The 20580-nt window shown below is 33.1% G+C and overlaps 1 protein-coding gene across 1 annotated transcript; it reads left to right on the plus strand.

Annotated features, from left to right (window-relative positions):
- Window positions 1-3646: 3646 nt before the first annotated feature.
- On the plus strand, window positions 3647-4306 carry LOC104644549 (HMG-Y-related protein A-like). The gene has a single exon (XM_010314614.1). It carries the CDS (start codon window positions 3647-3649, stop codon window positions 4304-4306), a length of 660 nt encoding a protein of 219 aa, XP_010312916.1.
- The last annotated feature ends 16274 nt before the right edge of the window (window positions 4307-20580 follow it).

Consider the following 20580-nt stretch of genomic DNA (forward strand, 5'->3'; position numbering starts at 1 on the left):
CCATCAAGAACTCAATTTCTAAGTTTTTTCAAGAACTTAAATTCGCTGAAATATATCATGATTGACGCGTGGGCGACCTAATCCAACGCTGTGTGAATTCACATACCTTGTAGGGACCCCCCCCCCCCGATGAAATCAACAAGATAACCTCGATGAATCTTTAACGTTCTTTTCCTTTCTCCTTTCTTCAAGACCTAGCGTGACATTCACTTTTCTAAAACTGACTAAAGTATGAATTTACCACAATTAAACTCTTAAAACCGAATAAGGATAAATAGGTTAGGAAAAAACTAAATTACCCTTCAAAAATTCGGATTTAGACTTTCCTTAATCCAACAATCCCACTTCCAAAAGGCATAACTTACTCATACAAGTTTCGAATCGCGTAAACTTGGTCGTTTGGAAAGATGATTCCAAAAACTGTCCAACATATTTGAAAGTTCTCCTAACTCATCTTGAACTAGAAGTGATGGCCGTTTGAAGTTGACCAAAAATCATTATTTTTAACTTAAGTAATTTTCAAAATTTTAAATTATTTCCATAAATGACTATTTTCAGTTCCTAGCTTCTTCCTAGATATTTCGAATTGCAAGATGTTACATTGAAACTGTGGCTATTTATTACATATGTTGTATCCTTTAGTGTCTTTGGCTGCATTAGTTAATCTGTTGATACAAGATGCACTGAGAAATATGTCTTTAAGTGGTTTGTTTCAAAAGACTTTGACTATCATAGTTTGACTATCACAATGATCACAATGACTTTGACTATCACAATGATCATTACAAGAACAATGATATTAATTCACAACAAATTCTTTTTGGTGATAATCTAATGAATTTATTCATTGAATTCTTACTTAGTTCAACTCTTGAAAAGATGATATAAAAGATTGGAATGTGAAGATTAACCATCTAAATCGTGATCTTTATTGGAGGATGTAAATTACGCATTGTACTATTTCTTTAATTAAAATTTTATCCCACTCGATTTTCTAATAAAATTTTTAATGAGGCGACGAGCAAATGCTTGCTACTATATGTATTTGTAATTTTTTGTTTATTAATATTTCTTCTTGTTGATATATTTCTAGTAAGATTTTCAGTACGACACATTATCAATAAATGAACATTGAAAAGGGAGTATTACAAATACATAGTATTATGAATATCCTTTACACCGTTTATTGAATAAGTCATCATATGCATTTAATTGAATAAACATGCAATAAATAAATATATGATTGGATAATAATGCATAAGTTAGTAAGGATATTGATGGATTGAAAATTTTCAATCAAGATCACCACCATTTATCTCGAAAACAAGAATCGAAACCAAAAACTCTGTGCAGCTGCTTGGCAGCCAGGTAGGCTAGGTTTATTAATTGAGTAGTTATAAATCTATTACTTACTGCATAATATATTGACCTTGAAGGTAGAATTCATGTGTAGACCTTCGTGCACCAAAAAGAGAAAGTTTTAATGATAGCCTAGAGGTTACCTTAGAAGTATAACATATGGTGAAGTTCTAACCCATGACCTAGGGCGTGGTGATGGTTGTGATTTCATGTTATGTGATATATGTTTGTTTTTGCTTTACTATAATACATGAATGTATTCGTATGTTGCTTTATTGATCACTCTAAATGTAAATGAGAATATATGGATGTGCCATTAATTATTACTTGATTGTATGAATTTTTAAAATATACTTGTGATTCTGGCTTGTTGAATGAACCGGGTGTTGAATGAACCGGGTATTGCATTCCCACACATTATCTTGGATCGGTTTCCATGTTCCGACATAAACATGGGATGGATTTCCACGTCTTGTCATAAATATTGGATCGAATTTCACATTTTTATAGGATAACAGTTTGAATGGGTTCTATGAGAGGGCCGGTGACTTGTATTATATGTATAAAGGCTTGTATATTTCATAATGTGGAATTGGGCATGTTTCCTAAATTGATTAGTGGATTGTACTTATGTTCTTATATGTGGGGATTGCAATGTTGTAAGTTAATTGGAGATACCTTGTTGGGTAATGAACTATGGATGGTAGAGTCTCAATTTGGATGTAGTATTGTAAGGGGTAATTAAGGGACCGGGTGCTAGCTTTGTTATTGAGAATGAGATTATGGGTATTATTCTCGAGGTTAGGGGATGGTTAGGGGATTGTTTCATGAAGGGGATAGTAATCCTTGATAGGTGTAATACATGTTTATAAGTGAGTGTAGACGGGAATGGAGTGTAGGATTATTCCGTGAGTGGTTGGTCAGGTTGGTAATGTCAATTATCCAGAATAGGTAAGGGTAGGATAAATATAAAGGCCGAGAAGCGAATAGTCTTATCACATGTTTCTCACTGGCCAAGTTCTTGTATTATGCGGTGGGTATCGGGTTGACTGATGATGCCGACAAGTACGTATGTTTTGTACTGATACTACTTTCTCTATGTCTTTTGACATAATCATCATGCAGGATCAGTGATGTCTCATAGGTGAAGACAATAAAATCTCCAATTTCTCTCGTATTTCCTTCCTTGTGGTGTGACTTGTGTCTTTTACTTTTGTTATACCCTATACTCTCAGTAGCTCTTGTACTTGTTTAGACTAGATCCCTTGGGATGTTATTGTTTTACAAACTCTTACTGATAAATCTACTTGAATTCTTTCTATTTTTAGTTTACCGAAATCTTTCGCATGTTTTAAATGGTTGGAAATTGAGGGTTCTCCAACTACGGTGTTAGTATATAGGTGCCCGGATCGCCCGGTTAGTTGGATCGTGACAAATAATGATTATTATTTTTCCTTATTTACTTTATGTTCATTTGGCTAGGAGTCAAAAATCGCATAATAATTAATATCTTTCTATATTTGCTTTATTTTCATTGGAATACGAGTCAAAATTCAAAAAAATAATTAATACCTTTTTACATTTACTTTAATTTTCATTTGACCATGATCAAAAATAAAGTAATAATTAATGTTTTTCCATATTTACTTTATTTTCATTTGACTAGGAGTCAAAAACCGAATAATAATTAATATCATTTTATATTTACTTTATTTTCATTTGAATATGAGTCAAAAATGAAAAGTAATTTATACGTTTTTACATGTACTTTAATTTTCATTTGACCATGATTTAAAATCAAATAATAGTTAAAATCTTTCTATAATTACCTGATTTTCCTTTCACCCTGAGTCAAAAATCGAATAATAATTAATATCTATCTATATTTACATTATTTTCAAATGACTATAAGTCATTAATCAAAAAGTAATTAATATCTTTCTATTTTTACTTTATTTTTATTTGACAATGAGTCAAAATCCAAATAATAATTAATATCCTTCCAGATTTACTCTATTTTCATTTTACCATGAGTCAAAAGCAGAATAATAATTAATATCTTCCTATATTTACAACCCATTTCTTGCCCAGTTTTGTCACCCGATTCTTATATATAGGACTATAAATTATAGCCCCAATACATATTACAGTAAGTGGCTAGTCTTGTTTGTTCATCTCCAAATAAACCATACCCACATTATTATTATTACTAGGACTTCCTGCCTAGTGGAACATCAATACAAATAATTAGTAATTGTTGTAGAAGAAGAAGAATCTGTAGAAAGCTATGGACAAATTGAGAGAAGGAATTGTTAAAATGTCCAACACTGAACCAAATGCGTCATTATCAGAGTCCCAGAATTCAATTCTTCGACAACACCTTGATATTATTATGTCCGGTCTTCAGACTACCCCAAATCATCCTCCTTACGCTTGGATGATTGAAAAAGCATTGCAGGAATTGGACGAAGAAGAGGGCTCTGATGAAGACTCGATATCTGAGTTTATCTTAAAAAATAATGAAAGTTTGCCAAGGGCTCATAAGATAATGCTGAAAGATCATCTGGAGAAGATGTGTGAAAGGGGGGAAATTTTTATGATTGATGGAGGACGGTTTTTGCTTCTGGGCGAAAGCAAGCACTTGAATTCAAAGAGTAAAGGAAAGAGCAAGAGAAGGGGGAGTTCGTCAAATACACAAAAGAAGCAGCAACAAAAGGAAAAAGAGGAGGATTTGGAGAAACCAAAAAAACAGGGTCCTGGGAGGCCTGCTAAGAACAAGGACGACGGGGCCGAAAAAGGTGATGGTACAACTTCAGCATTGTCATCAAAGGAGCCAGACGATCAGCCTGAGAGGGATCTCAAGGGCCAGGAAGACGGGGCTGATCCTGATGTTGTACTTCTGAAGGACTTGAGATTGTTAAGAAGAAGAAAAACGATCAAGGACTAGGAAGGTGTTGGAAGGCACAATAAAGTGTTGGCAGATACATCTTCGTTGTTTGTATTTCTCTATATACAATATTGTAGTTCGAACTAGTAGTGTTAGTTATTAGAAAGAAGTAATAGTATTATTTACTTGTCGATTGTAGTTTTCTTTTCTGTAATTTATATATGCTATATAGCATAAAAATTTTGTACTCTCTACAGGCTTTGCCTATTTATAAAAATCTTATAGTTTGAATGAAAAAGGGATACCTATTCCAATTAAAATAAGAGAAAAAAACACAATAAATCAAGTGTTTTCGCTTTTCATCTTGATTTTTTGCTCTCTTTTTGCTCATCTTAGTTAGAATTAGAATCCAATATTCTCATGAAGATTTTTTGGGTATGACTAGCAACTTGTATTGATGTTTTACTAGGCAAGAAATTCTTTGTAATCTTAGTCCAATTACCTTTCCATGATAATTCAATCCTTTGAAGAATGATTTGTGTTCATTCTCTACCCATGAATTTTGTTTCTTCAATTATGTAATTATGCCTCCAATGCTATTTTTCTCTCTCTCAATTTGAGGTTTCAAGAATTCTAGTGTCATTTTCACTTTTCCAAATATTAAATATTAGTTATGTGTTCAGTTATTATTTATTTTTATAGGATTACTTGCCCTTTAGTTTATTTTACTAATCATTTAATTTACGTGTAATCATATTTTAAATAATTTGATTATTTGGATAATATTTATACCGTCAACCAGTGCATATAACTTAAATCAATCCTTATTTACGCCACAATATTTATTTTATCATACAATCATTAAGTTTTTTCTCCATTCAATATCTTTTATGTAAAATTTTATCTTTTGTATGTCACGTAAACACTAATTTGTATTTATTACAATTTAGTATAAATAAGGGAAAATATCATTGGGATGAGGAAAGATATTTAAAAAAATTTATGGCAAGAAGGAAAAGGATTATGACTATACTAACTATAATTTACTTTTTTCTACTTTGTTTTAATATCCCAAAATATTATATGATAAATAAAGAAAATGGTGAAAATATTATTTGAGACATTTCATAAAACTTCCTCAAAAGAAATTTTTCTTGGAGGGAAATGCACACACATCGTATTTTCATTAATTTTTTCTCGGTACGAATTGTCATAAAACATATTTTAATATGGACAGGAGATCTCATAGAGGAGTTCTTATGTTTGATTCTCTTGACATAGGGAAAAGATTTTGGCCAAAGATTTTACTACAAAGTGTGGGTACGGGGAGAGTGAACAATTAACACAAAGCTTAATCAAGCTTGCCCATACTTATGCTCGAACTACAATTTTCATCGATGAGACTGATTCTCTTAGTAGTGCCAAAGGGTAAGTGAATAGAATTGTCAAGATATTCAATCTCATCAATGAAAATGGTTGTTGGAGCATTAGTACGGCAAACTGAAATAAGCATCGTGTCAATCATTTACTCTATCCCTGCAATTTTCCACACAACAAACTACAAGAAATATTCATAAATATTGTCCCACAGTCTGTAGCAATATCTTTGGCCAATAGTGTTTTTCCTATGTCAGGAGATCCAAGTAGAAGAACTCCTCTCCAATGGTCTCCTATCACTGTAAATAATTGATATTCAATGTTTCAACATGTTACATGACAGTTTGTTACGAGGAAAAATTAAAGGGAATATGAGGTCTGCATGGCATTTCCCTCCAAGAAAAGTATTTTTTCAAGAATTTATATAAAATGTTTCAAATCCTTTCAACCTTTTTGAGTTAAAAATTAATATTAATGAAACCACCAAACTTGAAAATATTTTGTTGATCTTTGTTTAGAAGAATGCATAATAATGTCAAAATGTGTCTGTTGGAAAGAGTGATATGCAGTTCAAAGTTAAGATAATTATATAAATAAAATGACACCATTTTCTTCCTTGTGGGTTAATGACGAAAACTATGTTGTTGAAATATAATTTCCATGGACCAAACATTCATGCACTCATCATTCATTAGTATGCTATTATTTCAGAATCAACTATCTGGATTTAGAAGATCCTCTTTCCCACACTAAATAGTTAGAAAATATCATCCCATTAAGCCCCTGGATTTGTGTCCATAATATCTTGTTTAAGCTGAATAAACCAATTCAGGAAGAGGTTGTCACAATCCAAAATTAGACAAGATTACACTTGTTTATGTCCACCAAGACAAGTAAGCCTCAACCCAACGAAAAGAAAGAAAAATGAAAGATAAAGAAAGAACAAAATAAAAGCGAAAAACTTATTCATTCTATTCACTCCCCAAAATCTAGTTGTCACATGTACAAGCCACTAATACATAAAGTATGGAATAAGGAAATAAGTCTCAAGTTTTATCCTCTCAAATAGAACAAAGCATAAAAAAATGATTATAGGTCCCGTTGGGATGACAAACAACTACCTATCAATAGTTCTTCAACAAGATTCAGAAGTAGAAGCACAATCACACAATACCCGGCTCATAAACTACACAGTGTAGAAACAAAGAGTGAGTACGAACAACACAATAAAATTTGTACAATACACATATCACAAGGTTCAATAGTCACCATCCAATAGTCACAGTTTAACAACCAACATGTGTCAAGTAAGTCAATCTCAATGCAAAGTAGATCAATCACAAGTAACAAGAGCATCAATTATGGTTCACAAGTAGGTCAAGCATAAGCATAAACATGCATTAAATCACAGAAATCAAACTATTGCGGGAACGATTTTCTTTCGGCACAATATCACTAGCTGGAACCATATCCCATCGAATTTGTATCATATCACTGACCGAAACAATTTCCCATGAAATTTATATCACTAGCCAAAATTATTTCATAGCGGCTTTATATTATATCACTAGACGAAATCATTCTCCATCAGATTTATATCATATTACAAGTTGAAACTATTTCCCATAGGCTTTATATCACATGTCTCACCACGGTGTACAATAGTCAATGCACATAAGCAAGTTCGCCCCATAAGAAAGAGACAAGAATTCAAGCAATTCAAGTCCACATTCGTGTTATCAATTATCTCATTAATCAATTAAATAGGGTCCACAACAAGACAAATCACAAGTTCTGATGTTAAAACCCATAAATAATCAAGGAAAAATGAAATTTTAGAATCACAAAAACTTATTTTAAAAGATTTAGCACAAGAAATATCTTCAAAATCGCCTCCAAGGGTTTTGCCAAGCTCAAAATGGAAATGGGTCTTAAGGCCTGGAATTTGAGAGCAATAACCCCTCTTTGATGTTGCACAAAGGACCATGATTACACAAAAGAGAACCCCAATAGAACTTGTCCATCACGATCGTTATTCCACCTTCACAGAAGTGAAGGTTATGATTGTGACACTTCCATCACAAAAGCAAAGGAAAGGTCAAGTGCAACCTTCACAATTGCGATAAGGTTTTCTCTAACCTGACCATCACGATCAAGAAGACTTTTACGCATTTGTGAGGCCCGCAACACTAGAAAATACAACCATCACTCAAAACATCAAAATAAACCTTGATATTCATTTAGAACCCGTACACATAAATCATATATAACTATTGACTTTACACAATGTTACAGACTGAATGGAACTATCAAAACACGAATCTGAGGTCTCTTGACCCGATATCCATGAAAGTCACAACAAACTAACACAATGCCTAAATCAAGCTCGGGACCTCTAGAAAATCAACCAAGACCTCTCGTAGACCTAAAATCATCCCCCAAATTCAATGAAATCTCAAAAATCCAATTCAAGCATCCAAACTCAAATGTTCACCAAGGTCAACCCAAAGGATAAATTTTCACAATTTTCCAACTTGGGGTCTCAAATCCTTAAATAGACTTTGAATCAAAACTGACAATTCTCACAAACAAAATTCCACATTGTGAGATTGATGGAATCAATATAATTCTATTCCGACACTCGAAACTCCAAAAGAAACTGAAAACCACTTTTAATAACTTTAGTCTTTAAAACTCAAATCTTTAAAAAAATCAAAACTTACAACTCAAAGGTCGAAATCAAATTTTAAAACTCAATTCCAAACAACTTGGGGTCAATATTGGGAGGGGGAAATTGTAAATTTATAAAATTTCCAAAAAGATCAACTAGGTCATTACAGAGGTCCATTGTGCTTGACTTTTGACTTAATATCTTCTACAATATTCTGATAGTTGTAAAGGAGGATGATAAGAATATTATAAAGAACTTTAAGTGTCAGCTTAGTAAAAATAGAGTATAGGATCTTGCCGTTAATTTTTTAGTTGTGTATAACATTTAGCCAAACAAACAGGCGTGTGATATCATTATATTGAGGCGGGGTCATATTTCAAGTTAACATTAATGGTCAGATCAACGAATTAGATTTCGAGGTTGGATCATCATGTGTATGAATAGAGTTTAGAGTTGATTCTCAAAGTCATGCTTCAGTTCAAGAGTCGAGGGTTTTTCCGAAATTAGGTGACAAGTTTGGGTCCCAAATAAATTGTCGATGTTTTGGTCGAATTCAATTTTAGAAGTTGGGTCCTGAGTAAGGTGTCAGATTCAGGTTTTGGGTCGAGAGTTGAGGTCAGATCCTATATCAGGTGTTGAGTTGGATCTAGTTTGGGTGTCAAGCCATTCTAGGGACGGGTGTGAAGACAGGGGTTTGAGTTGGGTGTCGGAGTTAGGTTTTGGGTCGAAAGTCGAGGTCGTTTTCTAAGTGAAGTGTTGAGATTGGGTTCCAGATTGATCGTCAATGTCAGAATCAGATATAATTTGGATGTTGGGTTCGATATTAGGTGACGGGGTAAGGTCCTCATTTGAAAGTTGAGTCCAGTTTTAGTGTTGGTTCTTAATTTGAATGTCACGTCATCATTTAAATATCGTCAAATAAAGGTTTTAATTTCGGATTTCAAACATTTCTCAGATTGAAAATAAGGATAAGATCTTGGTTTGAAGTAAAGACTGTTAGGACCGGAAATAAGCAGATGTAAATGCGGAAGCTAGCAAAGCAAACCTCGAAAGACAACGAGTAAGAAGACAATGAGAAATATACCAAAAGACACAAAGATTTAACGTGGTTCGGTCAATCGACCTACGTCCACAAAGGAGATTAGCAATCCACTATAACTATGAGAGTACAAAATACAGAGAGAAACAACCTCAACCAATTCACTCGGAATACATGGGAGGTTCACACAAGTGATAACATATCAAGCTTGTGACCCACAAATTCTCCCTCTAACCAAAACTCTCAAAGCATTTAAGACTACATTGTGAATGTTGATTAAGTTAGAAGGAACATGTCTCTATTTATAGAGTCCTAAACCTTTTCATACAAGAAAAAGATTAGTCAAGACAAAACCTTTTCCTAAAAGGAAAACCTATTTATGGTAAGAAATAAGGACAATTAAAACCTAACAAATCTCCCCCTTGGCCTGAATTTCTGACAAAATAAATTTGTCCACCTTCTTTACTTAATCTTCAACAACTTGCTTCTCCTCTCCATAATCTTCTTTGCAAAGTTTATGTCTCAACACAGAGAAACTCTCTAAAACAATTTCTCCAACAAATTTTTCATTACTGTCAAAAAGGTTGCAGCTAGAACTACACCCGCCAAGATGAACACCTCTTTCTAACCTTGTTCAATCTTCGATTATCGAACCACTGAACCTGACTCTATCATTGAATCTGTCTCTGATACCACTTGTTAGGACCGGAAATAAGCAGGTGTAAATGCGGAAGCTAGCAAAGAAACCTTGAAAGACAACGAGTAAGAAGACAACGAGAAATATACCAAAAGACACAAAGATTTAACGTAGTTCGGTCAATCGACCTACGTCCACAAAGGAGATGAGCAATCCACTATAAATATGAGAGTACAAAATACAGAGAGAAACAACCTCAACCAATTCACTCGGAATACATGGCAGGTTCACACAAGTGATAACATATCAAGCTTGTGACCCACGAATTCTCCCTCTAACCAAAACTCTCAAAGCCTTTAAGACTACATTGTGAATGTTGGTTAAGTTAGAAGGAACATGTCTCTATTTATAGAGTCCTAAACCTTTTCATACAATAAAAGGATTAGTCAATACAAAACCTTTTCCTAAAAGGAAAACCAATTTATGGTAAGAAATCAGGACAAATAAAACCTAACAAAGACCCGGGTCGTGAGTTAGGATCACGTTGGGTTAAGCTTGGATTCTGAATCAAATATTGAGGTTGTTTCTTGGTTCAAGTGGAAGGTCTTGGTTTATAATTTGAGGTCAAATCAAGCTTTGGAAATTGAATCCCAAGTTCAAAAGTCGGGTCTGAGGTTTGAAAGTTGGTTTTTGAGTTCAAAATCCAAGTCTTAAGTGTGTTCAAATCCTTGTTTGGAAGTCGGGATCGGGTCACAATTTGTAATTAGGGACCTGGCTTAGGTGCCGAGGTTAGATTCCAGATTGAGTATTGAGTTTTTAGGCCATGTCAAGGTTCAGATTTCAGAGTCAGATCTTTGTTTGAATCTTGAGTCTATAGTCGAAAATTGAGGACAAGTCCTAAGTCGGGTGTTGGAGTCGTCTTCCAATTTGAGTATCTGAGTTAATTAACAATTCGAATGTCAGGTATCATGTTAGGAGCCGGGGTCAGGTGTTGGTATCAAGGATCCTAAATCATTTATTGTGTCCTGTTTTGATTTTCATATTAGAAGCAATTTTCCTAAAAAGATATTTTCTATTCTTTGGTCAAAAATAAAAGATATTTTCTAAAAGAACATTTAATTCACCGACTATGTGCTAGAAAGTATTTTTCATAATTTTTTTACTCACCAAACCAAATATGAGAAATTAAGTTAGAAACTAGCTTATTTTTCAATTTAACATTTTCTAGGAAAATATTTTTCTTTATATCAAACACACCAATATCACTGTTTCTTGTGGAAGAATGAAATTACAGTAAAACCTCTATATATTAATATTCGATAAATTAATAGTCGCTCTAAAATAATATTTTTCTCCGGTCCCGACTTGGGCCAAAGAAAAAACTCAACAATTTCTATAAGATAATATATTTTCATAAGACCTCTATATAAATGTATGGTCACATTAATATCATAAATTATTAATTCTTTAAAAATACAAATATATTTTTTCTTAAAATTTAAATCTAGTTGAAGCTCATCTCTAACTTTCTCATTGCATCCAAGAGCTCTAATGTTGTATTTTCGAACTGCACCATAAAATTGTGAAGAATTCTAGATGTGATAAGTGTTTCCTTACAAGTAACTTGTTCAAAAGGTATAGTATCATCTCAATTTCATCATCAACATTGCTTTTTCGGATAGTGTCCACAGTTTCTTCTAAGCTATGGACCTCTTAACATGTATTTCGCTTTCACCTGAATAATCCAACAGGTTATTGACATCCATTTTATTGTGGTAACTAAGATCATTAATCATGACCTCAAGTTCATGACTGACGTTTTCACAAGTGGGTTCATCCAAATTCTTTGAGATTCCATCCCCAAACAAATTTTACAGTGTCGAAAGCAATTTGATAGTCTTTTGTTGAACATTTATTGTCCAAATAAGGACTGCAAAATTGATAGCATATAAAACATTAATCTTAATTGACTGCAAAATTGATAGCATATAAAACATTAATCTTAATTTGTTGGATTAGTTTGTCATAGTCTTCTAATATCTTATGATAAACTTTGTTACAATAATACATCTTGAAAGCTCTTATTATCTATCACCACAGGTTTGAAATTGATAAGATACAATGGTTTTGATATAATCAAAATTAACCTTCATTAAATCTCAAAACATTCTTTAAATTAATAAATATTAATTTATCGATTAAACAAATCTATATAAAATAATAAAATTTCATGGTCTCATCTATATTAATTTATAGAGATTTTACTGTATTTACCATTCACCAACTAGGAAACAATTTAACTTTTTCCTTCATATTTTTGAAAAATATTTCAAGAAATTTTTATTTTATGAATAAAATATTGTCATTGTTTAGTAGTCTTAAAAAATTCGTATCAATTGCATGTATTATTATGTCCAAGTAATTTTATAGTAATAATTATCTTGTAACCTTGTGTGAATTTTTATTTCAAAATGTAAAATTTCTTTATGTTTTTTTTCTTTCTATAGTGTTATAGTAGGAAGCGTTGTTAAAGTACATGTAGCACAATGTAAAAGAAAAGGGTTAATATTGTAAGTACAATCATAATTCTTTACTTCCTTCTCATAAATACTATCTGAAATATTTTCCTTAATCTAAAGACACATTATTCCTTGTTTTCACTGAATTATAATAAATGTAAAGGAAAGTAGTTTTTACACCATATAGAAAAGGTAAATTTTTAATATTGGATGATGTATAACATTCATCATACAATGGTAATATATTACTTTCGTCCACTTTTAATTGTCATACTTTTTTTTAGAGTCAAACTATAAAAACTTTTACTAACATTTTACGATGTATTTTTTCATCATCTTGATATGCAAAAAATTGTAATTTATAATATTTTCCTTATAGCTTTTAAGTGACAATAAATCCATCAGTTGGGAATAGTGAAAGCTAGGAGTTATAACGAATCATCGACTTGTCTTACTGTTAGGATCGAATTCACGCACACACACTAGATGAATAAAGAACACAAGAACTTTCAAGAGAAAGAGATGAGAGATCTAGAGAGAGAAAGAGAAAACCCAATATTTCGTGGTAAAACCCCGTAAGTAAACTTCCACAACGGTGAGGTATATTTATATTAATAAATCAGAGTATTTTCGGTTACAGAGAATAAATAGGAAAACCTAAAATAGAGAACAAATAGGAAAGCCTAAAATAGAGAATAAATAGGAAAACCTAAAATTAATCAGGCTCCACTACCTAACACTTACTTCTATGTTCGGGACTTAAACGTGAGTGACGACTCTTTTGCTAAAACAATTTCAGTTTTATGCTTTGCCTTTCTCACCGCACATTCTGTGATCATGCCCATTTTTCCCCATACTTGGTGGACTTGTTATGAAATTACGTTTTATTCAATGTATTCCATACTTGGTGGACTTGTTATGAAATTAAGTTTTATTCCATGTATGCCATACTTGGTGGACTTGTTAGAATCTAAGTATGTACGGTAATATCGAGATCATTTTGATAGTATTTTACTTGTCAGATAAGTGATTTTACTTAATTTATGATAGTTCACAAATCTCATCTTTTCCATCTTAGAAACCTAAAAATGAAGAGAAAACTCATCAAATTTGGTGCATCATATGTGCCAACATATCGGAAGGAACAAATTTCCTATACCACCAGAAACCATATGAAGAATAATACTACCAGTAGGTGAGTCGGCTAAAGAATTTTAATTCCCTCCCTCTTTACTTTCAATATAGACATTGTTGAAATTTCAGCAATAGTCGGTAGAGGTAATTAAATACCTTTTACCTCCATTAGAAATTGGTTTAATTGGGCCACATATATCAAAATGCACCATCTCCAAACAATCTTTTGCCCACCATGACTTCTTTTTTGGAAACTAAGAACGATGTTGTTTGCCAACAACACATTCTTCACAAACTCCGGAAGGGATGAGAATTTCAGGAAGTCCTATCACCATATTTTTCTCTTGGGGAGTTTTTAATCCACCAAAACCCAAGTAACCAAATGCCACAACCATTTAGAATCTTTTACTTTTGTTTTTTAACATGATTGAATAATCTCAATATTCATGGGAAATAACCTTTTTGAATTCATTTTCACAATGGCAATAGCTCCTCTATTAGGACTATAAATCTCACAAACACCTTTTCCAATGAGAATAAAATATCCCTTTTCTTGCAATTGTCCTACACTCAGTAAGTTTCTTTTAAAGCAGGAACATATATTTCTTCAAAACCATTATTTGCTTTAATTTTAATATCACATTTTCCCAGCATCCAAAGTAGAGCAATCACGAAGACTAACTTTAGAACGAAAGCTTTCATTTGAATAGGAAAAACAAGATTTACTCCCACTCATGTGATTACTGCAGCCTGTGTCCTGATACAAAACATCTTGTCCAGGTACTTCTTGTGCTTGTATTGCCATCAATCAAGTCTCTATTTCCCTTTTTTTTAAAAAAATTGGACATCTTGTTCTTCTCATTAGGTGTCGTACTACAGTAATCACATTGATATTGGCCTTATGACATCGATAACATTCTACCTTTGATTTGTCGAAATTCATTCCTCTGCCTTTGTCGTAGTCATCATTGACCCTAAAATTTCTGCATCCATATCTATTCCACGGTCACCTCTCCCTCTACTACCTCTACCTCTACCTCTACCTCTTCCTCTAGAATTGGAAAAAGTAAAAGTAGAATATTTCAAGGCATGCTCCTCAGAAGTTGAACTGTGATTCATCTTTTGTTCATGCACCAATAAGGTGCTTTACAATTCGTCAAGCGACAACTTGTCTACATCTTTTGACTCCTCAATGGAGCAAACAACATAATTGTACTTCAGCGTCAAAGAGCGTAATAGTTTTTCAACAATATTGCATCATCATCTTCTCGTCATGGAACCACATTTTGTTGCTACTCTATATTGTTCTAGCACAGTAACTAAAATAGAAAGCTATATATTGTCATCGAAGTATGATGACTTACAACTGAAGGTGTTGAATACAAGCTGATAGTCAAACTAAGCGTGATATGCATGTTGAGTGTCTTAACCTAAATCATGAAATGATATTCCGCAAAGTATGTGTCAGTACTTGCAATGTACTGAGCATGCAAGATATAAATATACTAAGTTGAACATATTATATAAGTTGAACAATGCATAACTGAGCAATAATATAATTTGAACAAGGATATAAATATGCATAGAAGTATAACTGAGATAAACCGAATGTTATGACCAAGTACTAATCATAAAGATAACATGTTGAACTCTATACTGAAGTAACTGCCAAAAACTTCGTCAATGCGCTAAGAGTCTAATTGTGGGAGCTACTATTAACCAACAGAACTGCATTAGCTAAATGTACAGTCCGATGTATATGCCCCATCGAGAGAACCCAATATACCTTGTCAGGGATATAAAGACATGATTGTGGCATGATCACTAAAACAGATGTCCAACAGAGGGGATGTATAAATCTACATGGGCACGTTGTTCTAGTCCCTACTGAATATTTGTGAAGCTAAAATGCACTAAATATTTAATACCCGAAACTGACATGCTAGCTGAGAATACAACATTTATATATCGAGAATATAACATTAGAAATCTCAAGCATGAATCTTGTCTGGTTAGCCTAGCAAGTAAAAACCATGAATTAGGAAAAATTTACATCAGCTAGGGTTTTGAGTTCTATGCAAGAAATTATACTAAATTATAAAGAAACAAGTTTATTTAGATCAAAGGAATCGTATTCAAAATAAATCTTGAAAAACTAAAAATCTGAGGTATGAACAATTTATGAGAATCTGAAGAACTAGTTAAATTCTAGGGACATAATGAGTTAAATGAACCCACTAGTGATATCTCACATACCTGGAGACAAAATCTAGAGAGAAATCATTAGAATTTAGGGGCTGAACTTTGAAGAACATTGTTGCTTGTTCTTGAAAGAAACTGATGCCTCTTTCTCTTATTTTCGTTCTAATTTGGATGATTTTTAGAGAATGAGGGTTCTGGGTATGTCTGACTATATTATTTGGCTAAGACGGAGTAAAACAAAGTAGTTTATGCATCAAAAATGTAGTTTAAGTGCCCCAACCTGTAGGGAAAGGACAAGAACGACCCTGACTTAAAGCTGACGAACTGCCACCTATGAGGGGACTGATGGGTCGTCATTTGTAACACTACCCGTCAAGTGGGTCGTGGTTCGTAGCCTGCTTGACATGACTTCACTAAAATAAGCATCACTTTTTACTCTGATCTTGGATTTAGCAAACTTGATGGCGTAGGAAAGAGGATTCAATTATCTTTAATTTGATAGTTAATGAGTCACCTAATTAATTTTGTGCTAAAAGATATAACCGTTTGAAGTTGACCAAAAAGTCATTTTTCTCTACATACCTACTGACCCTAACCTATGGAAAGACTTGTGGTCTATAAGTCCAACCACAGACCATACTGGTCGGCCATGAGTGGGATAAGAGACCTCTAAATCTGGAAACCAACGGTGAGAACCCACTATGGTCCATGGTGTAACTTACGGTCCATCGGTGGCTTCCGTTGGTTCTGACACCAGATCCCAAAAAGTTGTATCGTTTTTCGATCTTCTCAAATCAAAGTGTTACACATATGATCATACGTATTGGATCTCCTTACTTATTAAAGTGCGCATACGATAAAAGTGCAAAGAACATACAATTAAGGTCGCTTGCAATATCTTCAAACTCTTACACAATATCTTTTCTGTTACCATATATTTTTGGAATTTCTTCATTTTTAAAATAAACTTTCTGTTACATTTTTTAGGACTCCTTAATTATTAGTTCTCCTAATTAGTACTTGTAACTATATATTTTAGGAATACTTAATTATTAAATTTCTTAATACATCTTATTATTTATTTTCCACTTCTTCTTTCCATATAAATTAGGACAACATAATTTATTGATTATTAATCATCCTAAATTTTCTTACCATTTATTTTGGGACTCCTCAATTATTAACTTTCCTACTTTTTACCATACATTTTATTCTTCCTCTTACCATCATTGAAGATATATTGATGAAATAATATTTTCTTACAAGTTCATATGACCCTCTACTAGAACTGTGATTTGGATGCTAAAATTTTTACATTTGTAACACCATACGTTAATGAATTTTCCATATTTGAAGGATTTTGAATTCATACCATTGTCTATTTAATAGATTCATTCTCTTCATTCTTACCTCAAGTAAATTTCAAGAACATAAACATTATTTCTAGTGGGAAAATGGATGCTTTTGCAATGAAAAAAAATCATGTTCTTCTAAAGATTCTAGCTAATTGCCAGCCTTAGAAGAATCTCATGAAGTCATTAGAAACACAAAAAGGATGAAAGAAATATCTATGGAGGACTCTCAATTGAAGACACATGAAATATCATGTGGTAGAACATTTCTTCATCTCAATGTACATAATGATTACAACAACGAGAAGAATATAAATTGTTCAAATCCTTAACTCATTAAAGAAAAATTAGTGGAAGGCTATCAATGGAAGACACATGAATTATCAGAAGTTGTTGAAGAACATCTTAGTCTCAAAGTCAATAATTGTTGCAACAATGATGGGAATATTAATTGTTCAAATCTTGGACTAAATCTTTTTTATTCAAATCCAAATCATGCTATTGAGTCTTCCAATGAGGCAACACCCACACAGAGGCATTCAGCAAAGAGTAAGATTTTCTCTTGCAACTTTTGCAAAAAAGAATTTTCCACTAAGCAAACCCTAGGGGGACACCAAAATGGTCACAAACAAGAGAGGACATTGTTTAAAAGGCAAAAGAAACTTGTTGATGTTGTTCAACCTTTTGTTTAACAATTGTGGCACATGAAGTAATTAATATGAAGCACTGACAACGCCTCTTTCCTTGGGCGCAAAAGTCATGCTTCAACACTATGTTTTCTAAGGATAAGAGGATCGGAGAGACAACTTGTACATCCTAGTGTCAAATATCCTATGGCCGTTGTAGACTTGGATGGTTGTGAGCTCTTAGCATTTGGAGACTGTTGATTTCCTTCTTTTATACATGTCTATATTTTTTTTATCTTGTTTCAAAGGGACTTGTTGTATATAGTCATTTTGTACTTAGATGCTGTCGTACCAGTGACAATGGGTCCTGGGTTGAATCTTTTATAGAGTTGTCTTTTTATGTTACTTTTGAGCCCGTTTTGTATATTTTGTATCATATTTACAAATCTATGCTACTGACCCTATTCTATATGACTATATTATGCTTTTGCTCATTTCTTTCTAGTTACCATCTTTTAATATTGGGTTTTGGTTTATCTATGGGGGGTTTATAGTAGGCATTCACTTTTGGGTCGTGGCAATTCTAAAAATGCCTATTAATAGATCCTAAATAACAAGTATAGATATGTGATTATACAATTTAAGTTATTCATACAACCATACTTAATGGATCCTTCACCTCTTAAAGTATGCAAATGACAAAAGTTCAAACAGCCTACAATTAAGGTCAGTTGTGATATCTTAGAACTCTTACCCCATATATTTTCACCTACCATATACTTTTTACAATTTCTGAAGTTTAAAAATATATTTTCTTTTACCATATATTTTAGGACTCCTTTATTATTAGTTCTCCTAATACTTGTTATAATATGTTTTACAACTACTTAATTATTAAATTTTCTAATTCATATTACCATTAATTATCCACCTCCTCTTACAATAAATTATAGGACAATGTGATTTCTTTATTATTAATATTCCTAATATTTCATACAATTTACTTTGGAACTCTTTAATTATTATTTTTCTTAGCACTTCTTACCATATATTTTCCTCTTCCTCTTACCATCATTTGAAATATATTGATGGAATTATATTTTTTAGCAAGTTGTGTGATCCTCTACAAGAACTCTGATTTGATTGCTTAAATATTTACATTTGGAATACCATACATAATTAATTTTCCATATTTGAAGGATTTTGTATTTTCATATTGTCTATTTAATAGATCCATTCTCTTTATTCTTATCTAAAGTACATTTCAAGAACATAAACATTAGTATAGTGGGAAATGGATGCTTTTGCAATGACCAATTCATGTTCTTCTAAAGCTTCTAGCATATCGTTAGCCACAGAAGAATCTAATAAAGTCATCACAAATACAAAGAAGATGAAAGAAAAAAATTATGGAAGATTCTCAATTGAAGCCAAATGAATGATCATCTCGCAGAGTACATCTTGATCTCAAAGTCCGTAATGATTACAATAATGAGAAGAATTTAACACCGGCTCATGCTAGTGAACCATCCAATGAGAATACTCCCACACAGAGGAGTTCCTGAAAAACTAAGATTTTCTCTTGCAACTTTTGCAAGAAAGAATTTTCCACTAAGTAAGCCCTAGGGGGACACCAAAACGCTCACAAAGAAGAGAGGGCATTGTATAAAAGGAAAAATGAACTTGTTGATGTCGTTCAGCCTTTCCCCCTCCGAATTATCATCCTTACTACTACCTCTACTCAAATTTCAACTCACACGTGTCATTTCACAAATCATTTACTAGTCAATCCTCATTTGGAGTTAAAGAAGTTTCTATTGTCGTCCATAACCCTACTTTTTATCAGGCACAACAATTTTTTCAGATGCCAAATTATACCTGAGAAGTGTTCATAATCATCAAGCTCATCATTTTTTTGTACAAAAGATCACCTAGGAAATAACAACATTGATATGTTTGGAACTTGAGCTGATGCATTACAGAATTCTCTTAATTTTGAGGGCAAAAATAATGTTGAGGGTTTAAATATAAAGGATTCATTGGTCAATATTGATGATAATCTTAGTGGAAATAATTACATGCAACTTAAGTTGGAAGAGGGGGGGTGCAAAAAAGAATAATGAAGACGAAGAGGAGCTTGACTTAGATCTAAAGCTTTAATAACAGTTTGTAGCTTGCTTTGAGTTATTTTGTTATTTCATGGAGGTTTTATTTATTTGTGCTTTGTTTTTATTAGAACCAATGGTATTATTGTAACACCCCGTAGCCAAAACAGACCAAAAAATTAGTTTTTCAGAATAATCTGCAGGTGCTATCAACGGTGGCATCGACGGACCGTAGCCTGAACCACGGTCCGTCCTGCACAACCGCCGATGGGATCAGAAACTCTCAAAAATTTCAGCGTAGGTCTTGGAAGACGGACGGACTTACGGTCTATAGGTGAAATGACGGTCCGTAGTCCGTGAACGTCGATCAAGACTCCCTTCAACCACTCTCTGGCAAGAGCTATGGATGACCAACATGGTTCGTAGGTGGACCTACGGTCCGTAGGTGAAAAATTTGCAGCCAGTTAAGGGAAAATGCAGTTGGGTCAACTTAAAATTATCATAAATCTTAATACAAAATGAATTAGGTCTCCCATGACCTACCCACATATAGATAACTGAATTATCTTTCTATAGCCACCGACTTGCTAAAATCAGACCTCCGAGTAAAAAGTTATGACCATCTAGTAAAGGTCTGTCGAACAGGCCCTCACGACGGACCCCACGATGGGG

The sequence above is a fragment of the Solanum lycopersicum genome, chromosome 11 (genome assembly GCF_036512215.1).
Source record: "Solanum lycopersicum chromosome 11, SLM_r2.1".
Lineage (NCBI taxonomy): Eukaryota > Viridiplantae > Streptophyta > Magnoliopsida > Solanales > Solanaceae > Solanum > Solanum lycopersicum.

Bases quoted from the DNA above. Each gene is read 5' to 3' on its own strand.
- LOC104644549 (XM_010314614.1), top strand. From the start codon at position 3,647: ATGGACAAATTGAGAGAAGGAATTGTTAAAATGTCCAACACTGAACCA.